The following is a 20462-nucleotide window of genomic DNA, read 5'->3' on the forward strand; positions in this document are numbered from 1 at the left end:
TAACACGTACAGGTTTAAGTCAGCAAAAAAAAAAATCAACAATCGAAAGAATCAGCTGCCACAACGTTCTGATGTGTCACACACTGAATGTTATTTTTAAGAAACTCTCAAGTCTTCCCTTGGAAAGTAACATACGTGAGCACTTCTTGATCTTACAAAGAATTGCTTTTGCTACTCAGCAACTTATTTTCCACAGTTTTGCAAGCCGGAGAGATTTGTTCCTCAAAACAAAGAAGCCACCCAATAGTTTCAGAACTGTGACTCCAGTCTTTTCAGAGGAAGCGCTCAAAAAACATCCCCTCCGCCCGCGCTGGCATCGAAGACCGCCCGCCTGCGAGGGACACAAAGAGCGTGTGTCGGAGGGCTGAACCCGCCCCCGGCCACAACGAGGGAGAGCAGGCTCAAGTGCTCCCCTCTGGGGCTGGACTGTTTAAAAAATTAAAGGCAATGATGTGGTCCCTGTCTACCGGTGCCGTTAGCTACAGGGACATTACTCTGTCCTTTGGCAATGAAAACGGACTGTCCTCGTTTCTGAAGGTGAACCAAAGTGAGAAGGACAATTCCGATTTTATGTCAAAATTGTAAATGGCGTTGCTCTGACTCAGATTCCTCAACGTCCTGAGAGAGGTTCCGGATGAGGGCAGAGGCCCACCCTCTGCTCCTCCCCAGGCGAGGGGACGGCAGGTACCTGCGCTCCGTAGACGCGCTGCATGGCCTGGAGCAGCTGGTTGGTGTAGTCCGTGAGGGTGCCAGCATCCTCTTCAAATACACTCAGTAAGGAGCGAGTCTGCACAGGAAGAAGGAAAGAGGTCAATTTCATTTCTAAGTGGGAAAGTTTCAAAGGAGGCAGAACACACACACACACACACACACACACAGATCGGGGAGAAGGTGCCTGTTCTCTGGCTTCATTCTTTTCACTGGCACGAGTACACATTGATTCCTACAGCTTTCATTTAGGACTCCTTTGCTAATCCTTCAGACTACAGCACAGGGACAAATGGTACTTGAGCACTGGGGCCAGCAAGGAAAGCCAGTCTTGAAAAGATGAAGACTCAGGGCTATCATCTGTCTACCTAAGCACCGGTTAAGTCTGTCCAATCGCACATGGTGTTAAAAGGGCAGCCTCTCCCTTCCAGCCCATAAACCAGACCCCACGTGGGCCCTGCCTGTGCACCTGGGATGTGGCACCCAGCGCCGTGCCCTCCCGGCGGCTAACCGTCTGTCTGTGTCTGCCATCATGGGTGGGCATCTTGCAGGAGTGTGCCATTCTTTCCTCTTACGGCACTGCAGTCAGTTTCCTCGTCTTTCACCTTATGTTACCCAACCGATTTTCAAACTCACGGCCGGGGGATTCTGTGTACCCTGGGTCCACCAGCAGTGGATCTGGGCACAAAACTCAAAGAACAGCTTAGCAAGAATTCAGTTCAGTTTCTTCCGGAAGACGAACTACGCAGTGCTCCGAGGGCAGGGGCAACGCCGCTGGGTGAAAGGCACGTGGAGAGCCCTAGGGAAACACTCACATACTGGGGGCAGTGGGGGGGCATCTAAAGAAGCAGCAAAGCATCATGGGAGGAACCACACCTACTCAAGGGACTTCTGTTAATGTGCCCAGCACAGTGGGAACTTAAAATACTAAGTCAGTGATAATGAGATCTGTATTTCGGAAATAGGTCTAAAACGGCAATCAGTTACAGAAATGCCTTGGTGAAGTGGTGTCAAGACACTTTACAAAGAACAATCCACTAAAGCTTCCTCTTGCTTTCTCTGACCTGTCCCAGGTAAGAGAGCAACAGCTGACATCACAGCACCTCATCCCTCCTGGGGCAGGAACCTAGGCGTTTGGATCTGTCATTCCACCCAATTTCGTTCCACAAATTCCAGGGCACTTCCCAGCAGTGCACGCTGACCTTGACTTTGCCCCGGGTAATCTTTAAGGCTAAAAATATGTGCTCTGAGGCCACTGTACTCTATTCGGTGCCAATCCTTATCTACAGAGGGAACAGAACACCACGAGTGAGGGAAATGTAGGAGAGGTTTTCAAAAAGCTCTCGGTGAGAGCGGGACATCACAGGGCACCCGGAGCGCGTCGTCTGTGCGTCAGAGTGGAGTTCTTCAAACTTTTACAGTTAAAGTGCACAGTACAAAGTGTATGTTACCAAGTGATGCCATTAGTATGCGTATGCAATGATTTTTTTCCCCCTGTTCTGTTCCATCTGTGAACAAAAATCACAGCTGTGACCCACTGGATCTACTAATCCATCCACGGATGTCAATCCATTAGTAGATGAAAAACACTGGTTTAGAATGCTTTACTCCATCTCTTTAAAATGTAATTTTTACTTGGAAAAAACAAAGACTGTCACAAGACAGTCTCAGAACCTGTTCCGGGTGGCCCATCACTCTCTACTCACTCATCTGTGCATCCCATCTCCGCCTTCACCTGATACCCTGTGAACCCCTGTGCTGGGCACTGGGACGCAGAGGTGGTGAGAACCAGCTCTGTGCTCTCCGGCGGCTTACAGTCTGTTGGCTCCTCTCAACAAAGAATCTGGGATCACCTGGGGACCCGGTCAGTCCTGGACCCAGATCGGCTGAGTTAGTAAGATAATGAACGTACATGAAGTGCCCACCAGTGCCTGACACATAGTGACAGCAAATGATATTGACTATACAGAAGATAATGGACTTCCATTGATATATTCTGGACGGTACGGGCAGTGCGATTTCACTTTCACGCTACAGCAACATTGCCATCTACGCAGCTGTCTGTAAAAGTCGCCCAGCGGTAGGGGACGTCTCCCACCCACGGTGCCAGCGCTGGAGACACCAGCACTGTCGTTACGATTCACCAATGTCACGATGCTGTTACCTTTCTTTGCCACGACTAACACGTCTAGGAGAATGGGCAGGAAAAAGAGTGATACAACTGGATTGAGGGTATTTAATTTTTTTCTTTTGCTACTATGGATATCCATTTAGTTGAGTCCTATTTATGGTTTTTAATACTCTTAGGAATAAAACAGAATGGAACATGAGACGAAAAGCAAGGGCTTGTGTAAATGTCCTCCACAAAGAGAACAGAAAGAAAGCTAAAGCTACCATTTTCCCTGCACCTCTGTGTCAGACACTGTGCTGAGCACTCAGTGTTTGTGACTTCATTTCATACTTCCCACAACTTTTGGAGGCAGACACCACGGTTACATTAACCCTATTTTATAGATAATGAAACTGAAGTGCATTGAGGCCAGGAAACGTGTTGGGCCCCCCACGGCTGGGAAGCAGCTGGGCGGGATGTGACCCCGGTCCGCTGGCCGCACCACTGCAGGAAGCTGCACCTGCCCCCAGCAGGGTGAGTTCCCACCCTGGGCATGCGCTTGCAGCCCCCGGTCCGCCTGGAGGCAGGGTAGAGGCCGCCTGGAGTTGGCTGCTCTTCGGTCATCTACTGTCACGCTCTCACCTACGATAACTGCCAAAGAACCACAACACAAGCGTTGTTTTTTTCCCCTTAGGTATCCTTTGGATATATTTACCACGACACCTGTTAAAACTGACAGGAACACTCCAAGCTTCCCTTTTTAATCTAACTAGGTCATGATCTCCCCTGGACAAAAATATCCCTAGCTATCTCATCATACATGGTTTTGATTCTGAGGCAGGATAGTAAAAAGCCAGGAAAATTCCTTGGCAAATGGAACAGGGAAACTGAGGCAGGTGGCTGATTCGAACTGGCCCCATCCAACACCCTGACTCACCTGCCTCCTACTTTCTTGCACGACCACAACCTTAATCACTCAGCCCTCAGGACAATGAGGTTCTGATCAGCATCAAACAGTCTTAGGAACAAAGCCTTGGGTCTGCTGACCACAGAGAGAGTTTTGGTCCAACTGGAGATAACATCTAGGCCTCAGTGGTGTTTCAGCTCCAGGCCCAGAAGAGCGGCAAAACCAGACTGTGCAACACCATGGCTGACATCGGGACCGGCTGCAATGACTGATGACCCCCCCCAACCTAGCGCTGACCAATCAGTAGACACCACAACCCAGAAAGGACAGACCTGGACAGCTGATGAATAATCTGCTGAGATCCTCCCCTGGGAGCTCCCCTAAAAGTCGCTTTTATAAAACCCTTAAAGCAAAGGACCCAGTGCCTGCTCTCTCCTGTGCGCCCCCCCCCTTTCTTCCTCAGGCTCACACCTTTGCTTCTCTTCTCGTCACCAATAAGGACCCTTCTCTCACCTCTATAACTTGTTTCCCGAGTCAATGCGGCCCAGCTGGCTCACGTCTGCCTCCGTGACTTATTTCCTAAAAGGCTAAACAATCTTCTTGCGCTCGAGTTCTTGGCTCTGAATTTTCTCTGCTGAACTCAAGAACCAAGGTCCAGCATCGCCATTAGTGATATCACCTATCAGCGCCACATCTGCTTTAACTTGCATTTGCAACAACAGGACTGTTCTGAGACGTAAGGAAGGAAATGAAACCAATGACAAAGCAAAGGTACACCAGTTCAACATTCCTACAAAAAGTCAGAAAGCTATTGGTGTACGTCACTTACAAAGATGGCAACAGCCATCATTCATGGAGGTACGATGACACGGAGACATGAAGACACTTGACACATGCTACTCATTCTTCACGAGAATTCCACTCAGTGCCTGCCTAGTTTTACTCTGATTCTAGAGATGTTAAAACACAAGCTAGGAGAGGTTGAGGAACTCACTTAAGGTAACAGTGGCGGAATCAGGACATGAATTCCATCCTTCATCTACTATCCTACACTCTCAAGAGGATACCTGGCCAGAAACACAAAACCAAACACCCTACGGATATGGCCTCAGATCCACGCCAGCCCTCTACCTTAAAGACACTGGGTGTTACCTAACGAAATAGTCCTAGACATTTTTCACTCAAGAACAGCCATCTGATTATACCATGGTGCAATTTTAATGTACAATATGTATACTGTAAATTATATGTAAGTATTTTACAGTGTAAAAGCAATTAAAGTCCTCAGACCTATAATTTGGCAGAGGGAGAGAAACGTCTCTGTAGAACCGAGTCTACTGAAAGTAAAAAATGTCCTGCGAACCAGGAGAACAGCACGTAAAATCTTCTCCACCATGAAGACACGACCTCCAGGCTGTGTCTGGAGACAGCTCGCTGGACTAAAGACAGGCCTGGTTTAGTCCGAGAGGGCTATTCCCAGCTTGACTACGCACTGCACAATCTCAGAACTAAGCCTTCTGTCTCCCTGTGCTACATTAGGCCAACTGCAAAGGAAACAAACAACAATCAAAACCCAATGGCGAGCAATGGCGCTTCTGTCTTCCACTTATCTCAAAAGCAGGCTATCTGCACAAAAGAGAATCAGGGAAGAAGTGGGAGCCGCAGCGGCCCAAGGCTGCATCTGCGTCCCTGTCCCTGTCACAGCAGTGCCCACGCTGTACCGGAACTGCGGCTTCCCGATCTGTCTCTGGGAACAGACCGAGAACCAGGGGAGGGCAAGCACTCTTATCTCGTGGGTCACCACTTCCCAGCACTAGCAGCGGCCTGGTGGGAAGCGCAGGCTCGCTCGCAGGTAGCAATGGAGACAAGTGTGCCAATCCCTAAAACTCCACGTCTCACAGGTCAGAGGTAATAATATGGGTACACACGCAGACCAGCTGTATGAGACATCGCGCAGTACCAAAAAGGAGGAGAGGAACAGATGTGTGTAAAGTCAGGCAACTGCTATTCAGCCCTTCCTGGGTCACGAAGTTCAAATACAAAAGCTTTTGTGTTCGTTTAATGAAACCTATGCAACCAGGTTACTGGAGCAACCCTCATAACTACTCCACACAAAACTAGACGAAACAAACAACGGCTGTTTCCTAGGATCTTTCCCTTTTCGTGAAATAACATTTCAGGTCACTGTTGCTAGAAAAGCCAGGCGTCAGGTAGCTGGGTTAACTTGAAGAGTACAGGGAGAATGCCCGGGTTCCAGTCCCGACTCTGCCACTGGCTCGTGCATCACCTTGGGCAAGTTATTTAACTTTTCTGCTCCCAGGTCACTTTAACAGAGCACCTACCTCGAAAGAGTGTTGGGAGGACTGAGTGAGTTACTATAAGTAAAGCATTTATTTAGATCAGTGCGGGGCACATAAAATGCATGTGGGGTGCAGGCGTTCACTATTGTTTTTATTCTTTACTCATAAAATGAAGGAGCTGAATTAGATGCCTCCCTGTTCCAAGCCTGCGAGTCTCCTAAACAGTGAAGCGGCACCAGGCACATGCCCACACAAGAGCATTAAATAAATATGCTCTGATCATTATCAAAGACCTTCTTGAAAGTTAGCGTCCATTCAACAACCTTACCAAGACACCTAGTAGGCTGACACGCAAGCTGCAAAAGCAATGACGAACTCCCTACAGTAAGAGGAACACTTGAGGAATGACAATGCAGCTAAACCTCCTCTTCCACATAGGAGCTCCGAGTTACAAACCATGCCAATAATGACATATTTTTAAGCTTCTAAAGCCCCTTAAAGATCACCTGCTCCATGTCCCTCCTGCAGATGAGAATCCTGAGCCAGGATGGGGATACGTGACTTGCTCAAATCACATGGTACGTCAGGGTTAGAGCCAGCACTAGGACCCGGGTCTGCTGACTTGTTTGCCAGCGCTCTTTCTGCTTCCTCAGAGCTAAGCAAATCCAGTAAACCACTCGGAAATAGAGCCAGAAATTCAGGTGACTTATCCGTGAGGGATCCCTGGAGAATCGGAGCAACCTCTCTAACCTGGCTCCACCATCACCACCAGCACGTTCAGTTAGGAAAACAATGCACCTCAGTTTCTACAGCTTCAAAGCAAGTTCATTCAAAGTGTTATTGTTAGAAATTCTACATGACTATCCTCGATCCCACACCATATGTGTGAGAATGGACGAAATGACTTCTACCAAGGGCTCAGGCCCTGTAACATGCCAAACCTCTAGAGACTTCAAAGAGGACTTTAAAAGTCAGTCAGACCAGCAGATACCAATTAGAAAAAACAAACAAGCAAAACAAAACCAAAATCACTGCTCGCTTACAATTCGTTACCAAGAAATGGGCACAAGGCAACTAAGCCCACGACCCTTCTGATTACTTATTCGGAACTGAACTGGAGTGGTGCAGCGCGGCTGTAGCTAAGCCCAAAGGATCATCCCAGGACTGCAATCCTCCAAGAAGAAAACAGAAAGGAACCAAAAAGAGAAGGGAAACTGTGAATGGAAAAGAGGTTAATCTCATTCTTATTATCCAAGGGTTGAGACACCAGGGAATAAAGAGACTGATTTAAATGTCCCAGGGATGCAGAACCAGGAAAGTAGATACGAAGCTGGGGAAATGTTAATGGAGAACAGAAGTTCCCTGGGGAAAGGAGCACTGAATTATGAACTAATGTCATCCTGCACTCATGTGCTACAGGTACACACCAGCTTTCACCTGCAGAGCTCCAAGGCCTCTCATCTTGAGGGTGCTAATGAAGCTCTGTGCCACAAATGGGGATGGTATTGTTAATCTCTTCGCAAATGAGGAAACAGTGCCAACGGGAGGCCTGGTACCGCCGGGAGAGAGATCTGGGCTGTGCCGCCCATTCTGGCCCTGGGTCCACCAGGTCCCATGACACCGGTAAGAGCCGTAGTAATAATAATAAAGGTGACTCCTTTCTTACGTACAATGTATCGGGCACCGTCTGTAACAACTTCACAGTCATTTGCTTATTTCATTCTGACACCTCTAAAGAGGCAGGTATGGTGATTATTCCTATTTCACAGATGACAAAACTGAGGCACAGAAAGGTTAAGTTCTTTGCCCGCGGCACGCAGCTAGCAAGCGGTGGAGCCCGAGCTTAGGCCGGGCAGCCTCAGGTTCAGCCTACTTTGGAAAGGGGTCAGGACACAAAGGCTCCGGCCGCGGGGGGCTTGCCCGGGTTCTCCAGCTCTGCCAGAGGAACGCCCGCTCCCGGGACATCCCGGGCTCTGGGCGCGGGGCCTAGCCAGCCCCATCCTCGTCCCAGAGGGGACTCCGAGCACTCCCTGCCTCCACCCCGACGTGGGCTGGAGGGGCCTCCTCGGCCTCAGCCCGCGGACGAGGGGGGATCGGAGCCGCGGGAGGTACCTGCGGGCTGTCCTGCAACGCCTCCTCCAGCAGCAGCTTGTCCACGGCGGGCATGGTGCCGCGCGGCGGGGCTGAGGGCCGGATGCACGGACGGAGGGTAGCACGCGCGGCCGCCGAGGCTGCTCCCGGCTCAGGACAGCAGGCGGACGCTCCGTGCCCGCGACCGCCCCGCGCGCGCCCACGCCTGGCCAGCGGCCGCCACCGCCTCCCCCCGCCCCCAAGCCCAGCCCTCGGCGGAGCGCGATCAACAGGAAGTGTGGCGATCGCCCGGCCCGGCGCCGGAAGTGTGGCGGCCCGCTTCCGCCGCGCCCGCGCCCGCGCCCGGTGGGCTGCCGCAGAGCCTGCGGGACCCCAGCGGCTTCGGGGACGCCAGGGGTGTTAACATCCGCGGTTAAGGGGGCGGTACTTGTTCCTGTCGAGGCAAATAAAGCCCGAGAAGGGGAACGCGAGGGCGGGAAGATAAGGTTTTATCAGCTCGTGGCTACCCAGAGAACTTTTGAATCAGAGGAGCTAGGCGCCAACAGATTTTGCTGTCCTGCCTCCTGCCCCGCCCCCCCCCCCGCCCCCGTTTTTTAGGGAAGGAGACCTCGACACTTCTACACCACTTTTTCTAGACAAATCTCAGTGCTCCAGAGATAACTCTGAGAACAGAGAAGTCATCTAGTTTTAAGAAAAACCGGATCGCCAGATCTTCCGCGATACTCATTTCGGAAACCACGGTGATCTGATTTGAGCAATACGGTGAGGTCTCGTCCCCGTGGTTTGTGTTGTGTCATTTTGGAAAAGTTCAGAATCAAGTTACTAGAATTGGAACGTTTAGGTATTCCAGTTTAGTCTTCTCGAGTATAAATACATTTTTTAAAAAGGGGCCCAGAGAGTGAAGTGATTTGGTCAAACGGTTAAGGAAAGCTAGAGGAAGAGGAGAAGGAGGGGAGAGATGGAGCCACGAGGGAAGACTGGCAAATGGAACTTGACATTTTTTAATACCAAAGGCAAGGGTTTCAGAGTTTCTTCTTTAGGAATCAGTAGGATTTGTCCAATAGGACACATGTCACCGAAATCGACAAGCAGAACATGATGAAATTATACAAATTCTATATTCTACAGAAATGCCTAGGTATATTAAGGTACAATCTGATTTGCATACACCTTTGAAAGTCTGATCACGTGCTGCCTGGCCCCTTGAAAACTCCAAGGCCGAGATTTCCAGCGAACTCTAGCCAGAGCCAGACTTTCCCCAGCCATTGTATGGACTCCAAGGGGAACTCATCCAGCACCCTCCCCGACCCCTCTGCAAATTCTTTCTTCTTGTGTAGATGAATGCTCACATCACGTGTCTTCCTTTTGCTGTATTTTCTGACAAGTACCATTCAGGTAATTTCACCTCATGCACTCTCCCAACTCTCTCTGGACTGAAATCCTCTTCTACAACATCAAACTCAAAACTCTTCCTTCTCCCTTCCTGGATCCAGAGATCACTCATCCTCTGAACCGCCAGCTATCACCCTGATTGGCGTCCAGCATGTCTTACCCAGCGGTACTTTTTTGTGTGTAGGTCTTACTCCTGGAAATAGTAAGGCTCTGAGGAGCGCAGGTTGCATTCCTTTATTCTGAATACAGAGACACGTGGTAGCAAATACATGAGTGCTGTTTGTGACATGCTCATCTATTCCAGCTCTTGCGATTACTTAAGAGAAGTTTCCCCCAAACTCCCACCTTGCTTTGTTCCTACCCTTCCATCCAGTTAGAGACACAACAGTTATTAATCACCTACCAGGTAACCAACAGTGAGTCCACTGATGATAAGAATAGTATGATTGTCACACACACACACACACACACACACACACAAATGGTATGATTGTACCAAGGGAAAGAAATGCATACATTTTAATCTGAAAACAGATATAAAAAGGACAATCCAGAATCCTGGAAAGGTCTCAGAAATCCCCTTGGGAATCACATTTCTCATCTCCTAATTAAAGTTACTTTTCCTTAAACACCAGCATTCAAAACTGTTTAATCAGTGTTTTTACACAAAGCCATTACTTTTTATTTTTTACATTTTGTTGCTACATTATGGGCTAAACAGCCTTAGTGAAATTTTTGGACACTTAAATATCACTTATAACATTGTTTCTGTGGGCAAATGCATCCCAAATTCAAAACAACTAAGTTGCAAAAACCAATTCTAGGACTACGACAGGTTTGCAGATGGCTAATTTAATTAATTTCATTCATTCATTCTTCCAGTCATCCACTCATAAATATAAACTGCTCAGTGTTAAGCACCGTGTCTCCTACTTATTCTACTGCCTTTACTATGACTCATTCAAATCCTGAAGCCAATTATCCTCCTCTTCAACAGATACTCTGTGAAAAACTATGTGAAAGGAATTTTATATAAGCATGATTTTTTTTAAGTTTTATTAAAAAATATCTGTCCCTGTTACACTAGTATGAGAGTGGTTTCAAACATTCAGCCAACTGCAACTGAAATTGCTGGACAGCTGTGAGGGCGGTGACAGGAAGTGCACAGGTGGGCAATTTAGAGCTGCCACATCCTCCGGGCAGAGAAAGGATGAACCCTATGGAGCTGTAACCTTTTATACCCATTGAAGACCAACAAGGAAGAGGACATGAGCTGTTTCCATAGGCACCTGTCTATGTGTCTTGTATTACCCAGGACTTTTCCGGTTGCAAATAACAGGAACCTAGCTGTGATTAGCTTAAAAAAAACATAAAAATCTGGAAGAGACTGAGGGAGATTCTGTATTTCTTAGATTATTTCCATAGTGATGAGAGTGACCCTGTAGAGGGGTGGTGGCGGGGGGTAGAACGGAAGAGACAGGACGGTGAAGTGACAATTGCAGGAGCACAGTCCTTGAATGGACAAGAGACGGACCCGAATCGCATATGGAGGGGACAGAAGCAGGCACAGTGCATTCAGACTGATACATGTAACAGTAGGCTGGTAGATTAAAATGGAGGAGGATGAAGGAATTCTTTTTCTGATTGCTTTTATTTTCTCAGTAAAATAAGAAACAAGGTCATCAGCTCAAAGCAATGAGGGTGAGCAGGCGCTGGAAGTTGGAGAAGAGAGGAAAGGGTGTGGTAAACCCATCTTGTGGTATGAGAAGATGAGTCATAGGTATTAATATCCCCATTTTTACAGATGTCGAAACTGAGGCTCAAACAAATGACATGGCAGAGACAAGGTTCCAAAGGCCAGGACTGTGCCCACTGCACCCCAAAGGGAAGAAGGAGGTCAGCTCAGTAGGAAGCCTAAGGCTAGTAGACCGAAGGACCTCTCACACCTTGCCTCCCAGGGGCCTACTTAGTGTCTGATCTACAGGACATGCTTTTTAAATGGTTGTTGACTGTTCCTGTTCTCTCCACCTAAGACTCCTGTGACATCAGGCTGTTGCTGCACTGACTGTCATTTCACCTGCTTTGCTTCCTTACGGCTCATCCGTGCAAGCTGAGAGAGAAAACGGAAGACCTTCAGAGGTCTGTCATCCTTCAGGTCTGAGAGACAGCCATGGAAAACCACAGAGAAGACAAAGAGAAGGAAAGAGCTTCGTCAGTTCTGAGCATACATCTCCCAGAGGGCATTGGCCTGTGATTTTCACTCAAGATACAAATTTGATCATGACCCCCTGCTATTTAAAACCCTTTGCTGATAGCAGGAACAAAAGCAGTAATAATAACCAACAGGCACTTACTGAGCTATTTTTATGTGCCAGGAACCATACCTGCATTTCACCTGCATCGTCTCTAGGCATTTTATCCAAAAGCTCTTTGGTTGTTTGATATTATAATCCCCGTTTTAAAGGTGAAGAAAGTGAGGCCCAGGCGGGTTAAAGAGCTGCTCACAATTAGCTCATTTCAGAGGCGGCATTCCAGCGCAGGCGGTCTGCCTCTGGGAGGCGTTCTCACCCAGCCTCTTCAGAGGCTCCTGCTGCCTACGCGGTCCCATCTGTATTCTTTAGCAGGGACACGAGCCCTCACATAATCTGGCCCTGAGTCACCACCTGCCATGACCCTTTGCCCACCTGCCCTCTGAAGGTCATGGAATCATTGAAAACGTTCTGTTGGGTGTGCGCGTGTCCATGAAGAGATTGTTTCCCTTAGCCCCAAACGCCCTTCCCTCCCAAGCCACTTGACATGTTCATCTTCTGAAGTGCGGCTAAGGAGCATGGCTGTGGTCAGTGAAACTCAATTCGGTGCATATTAATTAAGCATGTGCTTTGTTCCAAACCCCAAGCAAGGCACTGAAAGTTTAATGACGTGAAGGAGACGTGGGTTTCTGCCTTCAAGGGAGCTCCTGGTTATTAAAGAGATGAGCGTTCTGACCAGGCGTGGGCAGGCTGCAGGGAGCACGTGGCGGAGACTAAGGCTGATACTTCTGGGAATCGGGACGGGAGCATGGATGAGAAGAGTGGCCGCCATTAGTCAGTCAGTCTCGCTTGTGGCTGTTGCCATGTCTTTAGGTTTGTGGCTCTGTCTGCTGCTAATGAGAAGTCATTCTCGCAAGTAAATATATCAATATTAGTAAGTTTATATGTATAGTATACTTTATAAATCTTTTGAGCAGTGCTCCAAGAAATACCAAGTTTGGGAAGAAAAATGCATCCTTCGTTAGCAACCTCCACACAAGATCCTGTGCTGTGAGCCTTGCTAGAAGAGGTGAGTGTTACAGCTCTGGGGAAGCTGGAAGGTTGATCTGTTATCGGGCTCTGTGCGCTCTGCTAAAATCCAAGGCTGCCTCTCACACCCCGCCGGCGGGAAGGTAAAACGGCGCTGCCACTGTGGAGAGCAGATGGGCGGCTCCTCACGATGTTCAGCACAGAGCTGTCACACGACCCAGCGAGTCAGTCACTCCTCGTGGGTGCCCGAGAGAATCGAAAACATCTGTCCACACAAAAACGTGACCATGCATGTACATAGTATCATTATTCCTAATAGCCAAGGAGTGGGGGGAAACGCAAATGTCCCTCAACTATAGATGGTTTAACAAAATATGGTGTTATGGTATGTCCATGCAATGGAGTGTTGTTATTATGTGGCAATAAACAGGAATGAAGTACTTACACATACAACCATGTGGATGAACCTTGAAAACAATATGCTACATAACGAGAGCCAGACACAAAAGGCCACGTATTAGATGAATCAACCTATGTGAAATGTCCAGAATAGGAAACTCCATGGAGATAGAAAGTCGATTGACGGATGCCAGAGAGGCTAGAGGGAAGAGAGAATGGGGAGCCCCTGCTAATGGGTATGAGATGTGTGTGTGTGTGTGTGTGTGTGTGTGTGTGTGTGTTGGGGTGGGGAGCTATGAAATGGTCTAGAATTAGGTAGTGATGATGGCTGTACAACCTTGTGAATCTACTAAAAAACCCATTCAATTGCCCACCTTAAAATGATGAACTTTACGATATGTGAATTATATGTCAAAAAGAATTGTTTTTAAAATGGGGGGGGTTCTAGTTTTGAAAGGGAAGAGGAGTAAGTCACAATTCGGGGACAACAGTCTCTGCCACAATTCCCTAGAACGAGTTAGAAAAGATCCCCTCAAGAACACACTGGGTTAGTGGGAAAGGAGGAGAAGAAAGGCTCCACAAAGAAGAGAACGTGACAGTAAACAGAGAGGCAGGCTGGAGGAAAGGTCAGAGGAAAGGTCACCCAGAGCTTTTCTCAAGATCTGAAGCCCCGGGCACTGTTCGTTATCACCTCCTTGTAGCTCTGTTGGGAGTTAAGACGTGACTTTCCATTTGAACTCGTAAAACAAGACACAGTTTAGAAAAACAAGGCTTCAGTGATAAGGTCAGTGGCTTTAAATGTCTGCAAAATTAGCAGCGAGGCCCCCTGGTACCAGTGACTTTTAAACTGGGGGTAGTCAGAGCCTGGGAAACGCTCCGAGAACCCACTGTCGGGCCCTCATTGCCTTTGGTCATTGAGCAAGAAACTTGGAAGGTCGTCGGCACGGATAGCCCTAAATGCGAAGTCCTGAGTTTAAAGAAAGGAATGCTGAGAACAAGGAACGTATTAGGAAGAAAGTGGGGCCTCAGAGAGAGAGAGAGGGCTGGCTTTGGTGTCAGACTCGCCTGCGTTTGGGCCTTGGCATGGTGGCTTGCTAGCTCTGAGACTGTGGGCCGTTCTCGAACCTTCCTGAGCCATGGTTCACTTCTCCATGATATGGGAGTGATATCCATCACAAGCGGTTCCCACGGGCACCCAGCCACCAGTCCTGTACTAATCAGGACTCTTTAAGTCCAAAGGGACAGAGCCCTAACTCCGGGTAGCTTCAGCAAAGTAGAAGAGGCTGGAGGGGAGTGAGGGGAGACTGGGTGTCTCAGATCCTGTTACCAGGAAGGGTGGCATGAAGCTCAGAACTGCGGGATCCAGGAACTCAAAGGCGGGGGGACAGGCTCACTGCTCATCCTCTCTGTCGGCTTGGCTCTCAGACCCGAGTCTCAGGGACACTCAGCTTTGTTGGGCAATTGCAGACTCACTTCTAGTGCTAAAGAGGAAAAGGACACCTCCCAGCTCTAGTTTGAAAAATCTGAGGGAAGGTTCTCTGATTATTCTGGCTGAGAAAACCTACCTGTCCACTCGTTGGACCACTAGCTGTGGCCGGGTAGCAGGATGATCCCCAGCCTAGGTCGCAGCTACACCCCAGAGGCCAGAGGAGGTGGGGTCTGTTACCAGAAAGTGGAGCGAGAAGCACTGCGCAGGCCCAGCAGAGAAGTCTCTACTCCAGGTCCCAGACCAACCTTCACCTTCAGCCCATTGTTCCTCCCCCACCCACCCCGCCCACCACCTCTCTTCCTCCTGCTCCACACCTCAGGGGATGGCCCTAGGCTGAAGCCACAGCCTCTTGCTTACCTCCCGTGTGGGATGGATCACCAGCCCTAGGAGTCTGCCACCAACTCCTTGTGCACCTGTCCCTTCCTCTCATCCCCCGCCCCTGCACTCACACAGGCCTCATCGACCTTTCTCCTGGTTGTACCACACTCTGCTGAGAGGTGTTCTTCTAAAATAATTTTCTTGTCATCTGTCTTCCCTGCTCTAGATTTTTTGATGGCTCCCCACCAAAGCCAGCTACATAAACTCTGGGACCTGGTGCAAAATGTTTAAAAAGCAAAGGAAAATGCCATTAAATGTACTAAAATATGAAAGTATGAAGCTTTTTCCTTTCCTTTTGTTTTTAGTAGTCTCTCTCTCTCTCCCTCCCTCTCTTGCTCTTTCTCTCTCTGTCTCAGCTTGTCATGATGTTTCTATTTGCCACGTAATGTAAAGAAAAATTCAGATTATGAGTTATTAGCACAAACTTTATTGTTCATTTTTATATTGCACAATGCCAGTTGTACATACAAACAGGGGAGCCTTTAACTCATATGTGGAATCACTGAAATGATAAAATTTGTATTTTGTAGCCCATTGCACAAAACTAACCCAACTGTTTTATCTCACTTCTTAGTATGCACACATATTATCAAACCTCAGTAGGAACTGGTAGTTTCCATAATATGTTTACCTTGCACTTGTTCTGAGTTGCAAAACTCCCACACACAGTAGGTCCACTGGAATTCTGGGCTCATGGGCCTACATGAATCCCACATGTGAATGAAGCAGTAAGATAGTACAGACATGCGTATTGAATATACCTTCTCTGCTGTGCACCGGCGTCATTGGCCCGTTGGACTTCACTTATAAAACACGTGTTCAAAGACAAAACTAGTGAGAATGCCGAGAAAGCAGACAGCAGAGCAGTAAACCAAGCATGGGGCCCAGCTGGGCACGGAGTACTGTGGGGCCGCACAGGTCACATGTCCATGAAGCTGGTCCTGTCTTCTAGAGGGTGAGTTCAGATTACTTCAGATGAAACCCCTTTCTGACGAGGCCTAAGCCTCAACTCTTTCCTTTCTCAATCCACTCTTCCACTGTCTATGTTCCACTGAATTTTTTCTCTTGCAAGCATGAACTTCTTGCAATCTTCCCTCACACCATCCTCTCTGCCTAAAATGTCTGCGATCCTCTGCTCCTCTTAAAGTCTCAGTTCAAAGGCCAGCTTCCCGGTAAATGCTGCCTCAGCTCTTCCAGGGAGCCCGAGGTCCCATCCATCTTTCCCCACAGCCTGTGCCCGCCGGTGACCATTGCACGTTGCACCGCCATTGTTCCTGCACCTACCTCCCCAACGCTGTAAGCTCTCTGGGGGCAGAGACAGTCTCTCTACTGTTGTGAGTTCTCAGTGTCCAGGGGAATGTCTGGCAAATGAAGGATTTTTTTCAACCTTGTAAGCTGAATGAAAGAATGAAACTGTGCCTGGCATACAGTAGGCGTTCATTAGTTAATTGATTCTTTCAAAAGTATCTGCCGAGTGCCAACTATATAATGGGCTGTGTGCCGCGTCTTCCTTCCTCCAAGAAGCACTTACTGAGTCTCTCAGTCCTGCATGTCCAGGCCTATGTTCGGGACTGGGGATGCACTGGGAACAAGACAGGCAGGACCCCTCCCCACCCCATTGCCCCCCGGCCCTCCGAGGCCTTACGCTCCGGTCAGTTCTCAGCAAATGTCATTTCACTTCCTCCTCCTTTCCCTGTGCCTCCCCGGAGGTAACTGAATCGGTCATACATATTTTAACACTTTCTCTGCTTCCACCTTCTGCTCAGGATTCTCTTTCTCTGCTCTATTCTCAGGTACCCAGAGACGGATGTTCGATCTTCCAGACTTGTTTGGTTTTTTCCCAACCACTGCAGAGGTCAGCACAGAGTGACTATGAAACCAGCCCATCAGCCCCTGCACCCGCTCGGGCCTTCTCCTTTAATTATTCCAGAGATGATTCCACGGAGTCTCAAGAAAGTCACTAAAGGCTGACTCCTGTTCCCGATCTCTTCTCCTCACCCCGTTGTTTCTCTCACCAATTCGAGGTTGGCTTCCTCGTCACACAGACCCTATCTGGTAATCAGCACTGCGTGGGGCTCAGCTGGACTGCCGTCGGCTCTGGAGTCAGCTCCAGCTCAGGCTAACCAGAGACAGAGCAGAACTGTTGTTTGCAGGCTGGAGTTCTCGCTGAGATAGGCCTCAGCCTATCCAGCCTATTTTCCACCCTCCCTTCTCCTATCCTGGGCCTTCCCTGCGCTTCCTGTCATGCCCAAGTGTTCTTCAGTGGAAAAGAATGTGGTGAAGGCTTCTTTTATCCAAGCGCCCTTACTCGTACCACACTGATTCTCTCCATTGTTCTCCCCGCTGAGATGAAATTCTTCGGGCTTAATCATGGCTAAAAGAAGAACTATTTTGGAAAACCTGAGAAAACTCACTTCAGAAACTATTCATGACTTAGAGAATGGAATCAGGTTTTAGGGGAAGACGTTGCAGAAGGGTCAGACTAGGGGCTGAATCATGTCCCTCCCCCCACCAGCTTCACGTGTTGAAACCCAAATCTCCAATGTGCTGGTCTTTGGAGACAGGCCCTTTGGGAGGTAACTAGGATTAGATGAGGTCCTGAGGATGGGACCCTCATGATGGGATTGGTGGCTTTGTAGAGAAGAGGAAGGGGGAGAGAGAATCCCCTCTGCACCAAGTCAGGCCCTAGTGAGAGCGCAGCCGTCTGCACGGAGGGAGGAAGGCCCTCATCCGGAACTGAGTCAGCCAATGTCTTGGACTTCCCAGCTTCCTGAGGCCCTTTCCACATGCCTCTTCTCAGTGCTGGTCACCGCTGAATAGTTTGGGTCCCCTGAAGATCCCGCTGTTGAACAGTTGGAGACTGTTCCGGGCCGGTTAGAGGCTAGATTGAACACATCAACTGTCTCAGCCACTCATTGCACTTTATCAGTTTAAATGATGATGCCATCTGACCTCTGACACACTAGAAAGAGTCGTGGGTTGCTGGATCCAATAATTGCTGGAAATCATCCCCAATCCATGAATAGGTTTTCATGGAATTCTTGTTCTTTTTTTTAAATTTTATTTATTTATTTTCAGAGAGGGAAGGTAGGGAGAAAGAGAGAAAATGTGTGGTTGCTGGGGGTCATGGCCTGCAACCCAGGCATGTGCCCTGACTGGGAATCGAACCTGTGACACTTTGGTTCGCAGCCCATGCTCAATCCACTGAGCTACACCGGCCAGGGCTGAATTCTTGTTCCTGAATAAAGGACTCTTTATGGAGGACTCAGCTCTTAGTCCCAGCATTTGGGCTCACTCCACTTCCCCAGAGGCACTGGAGGAGGCCATCAAGGGGATCTGACCATGAGTGGACCTGAGAGCTGGACCCGACCATCAGAGGCTCCTCCCCCTCTTCACCTCTTCTGAATATATGCTCCACCCCCCACTCCCGCGGTGGGAGCTGTTTCAACGAGTCCGGTGTTGTTAAGACCACTGTGAAATACGTGACTGAACACGGTGAAGGCCTCTGTGTCAACTTTAAGATTCTGGTGCGTGAGCGCAGAGACCGCCTCCGCTTGCTACTGCCCAAGACAAGCCTCGTCAGGAGGTTCCTTTGCTTAGGAAACCTCCTCCCGCCGGTCTGGAGCAGTCTACCGCTTTCTTTGGTCTCTCTCTGCACTCCGTGCGTGTGTGGGGGCCGGTTACAAACCAAAGGAAGTCCGCTGAAGATTGAAACAAGGCAGAGGGGTTTGGCCCTCTCTAGCTTGACATTGTTCTATAGCAACTTTGCCCTCCTAATACAGTGTTTTAAAATACTTGGGATGGAATAATGGTAATAATAACACCCATAACAATCACAGTGACAACTTCTGTAAATGGAGGCCTGATACACGTATGTAGATGTTGTGTACATGCCGTAGGTACTCGTGCATGTGTATGTACGTGTGTGTGTGTGATCTTACAGAAATCAGGGAAGGCACGCATCATCCTTCCTGCCTTGCACATGAGGGGAACAGAGGGCCCACGACTAGCTTGGACATGGAACTGGGGGTTGGATTCAGAGCTTTCTGACTCCAGCGCAGGTGCTTTGTGCACCGCACGGCGCTGGCCTCTGTGCCTGAGAGATGTCATTCCATTCCTGGATCCTGCTTTCTGGGATTCTATGTAATTGAGTCTGTGTTTGATGTTAGAGAAGTACCGTCCCGCTGGTGCAGGGAGCGGTGAGAATGTGTCTGAAGTCGGACGCTGTTTGCAAAGGCTCCTTTGATGTAGCGTTTGAGGAACGGGGTGTGTTTGCCGTATCATTGAATTGTCACTTTGTTATTCAGAGAAAACTTTTCTGAGGACAGCCAGAAAGCCTTTGAACAAAAGAGCCTGCTTTCTTATTTGTTTTAGTAAACAGAATAGATTGGACATAACTAATTCTATTCTTGGCATGTCGAGGCCGTATTTTATAAGCATGGATTATGATGGCCTGACATAAACCTGTCCCTCCTGAGGCCATTGTCAGCTACTTATGGGAGCTTTGGACTCTGTACTAACTGGCATGATGTACTTCTTGTTTTGTTTTGTTTGTTTCTGTTTCTTCTGTCTTTCTCCTTCCTCCCGGGCAGCGGGCTGTCGCTTTTCCTGACACTCCTCCCCACTCCCCCAGTTTCCAATGTGCTGTATCTGAACTGCTGTCTTTAAAAATCATCTTGAGTTTATTGAATTAGGGACTTTATTTTTCAAAAAATTTCAGTCGACTGTGGGTAAAGGTCTGTGGTTGCTCCCAGACCCCTGGCTGCAGCCAATGGGCATGGGCTTAGGATGGTGCTTATTCTTACTTCATTTGCTCTGTGTAACTCTGGGTTTGGGACTGTGTTTTAGGTATCTTAGCCTGCTGTGAGTCTGGCCTTTGAACAAGATGGCATTACTTATACAGCAATGACGGACGCCTTTACTTCCCAGTAAGAGACATCCTCTTTCAAACTGGCTTGAACAATTAGGAAATAGCCCTGGCTGGCGTAGCTCAGTGAATTGAGCATGGGCTGAGAACCAAAATGTCGCAGGTTTGATTCCCAGTCAGGGTACATGCCTGGGTTGCAGGCCATGACCCCCAGCAACCACACATTGATGTTTTTCTCTTTCTCTCTCTCTCTATCTCCATCCCTTCCTTCTCTGAAAATAAATAAATAAAATCTTTAAAAAAACAATTAGGAAATGTCTTATCTCACACAACACGAAGTCCGGCGATAGGGCAGGCTTCTGGGTTGCTTGATTTAATGGCTTAACTGTGTGATCAGGGACCCAGACCTTTCCATCCCTTGGTTCTGCCATCTGCAGAACGGCCATGACGGCAACCAGGGCATCATCGATGGGAATGAGGGAATCCCTGCCCACACATAACACATAAGTTCTTGCCTCGAATCTGATTGGCCAGTTTAAGCAA

At 48.6% G+C, this 20462-nt stretch overlaps 1 protein-coding gene and 1 long non-coding RNA gene across 3 annotated transcripts in view; one reads left to right on the forward strand and one right to left on the reverse strand.

Moving 5' to 3' along the window:
• The window catches only part of APPL2 (adaptor protein, phosphotyrosine interacting with PH domain and leucine zipper 2), a 41276-nt gene extending 32945 nt beyond the window's left edge, over nucleotides 1–8331 (reverse strand). The window contains exons 1-2 of one of the 2 annotated variants that reach the window (XM_028533083.2): nucleotides 8138–8286; nucleotides 689–787 (exon numbers count right to left, since the gene is read on the reverse strand). In XM_028533083.2, the coding sequence (XP_028388884.1) occupies nucleotides 689–787; nucleotides 8138–8191 (153 nt within the window). In that variant the 5' untranslated portion in view covers nucleotides 8192–8286. Of the gene's footprint in view, nucleotides 1–688; nucleotides 788–8137 lie in introns of both variants that reach the window. The other variant, XM_028533081.2, reaches the window with a different exon arrangement.
• Nucleotides 8332–8423: 92 nt separating this feature from the next.
• Nucleotides 8424–11687, forward strand: LOC118499174. Its single transcript, XR_004901698.1, has 2 exons — nucleotides 8424–9511; nucleotides 11313–11687. It is a non-coding gene; the product is annotated as an uncharacterized LOC118499174 (long non-coding RNA).
• The last annotated feature ends 8775 nt before the right edge of the window (nucleotides 11688–20462 follow it).

The sequence above is a fragment of the Phyllostomus discolor genome, chromosome 2, assembly GCF_004126475.2.
Source record: "Phyllostomus discolor isolate MPI-MPIP mPhyDis1 chromosome 2, mPhyDis1.pri.v3, whole genome shotgun sequence".
Lineage (NCBI taxonomy): Eukaryota > Metazoa > Chordata > Mammalia > Chiroptera > Phyllostomidae > Phyllostomus > Phyllostomus discolor.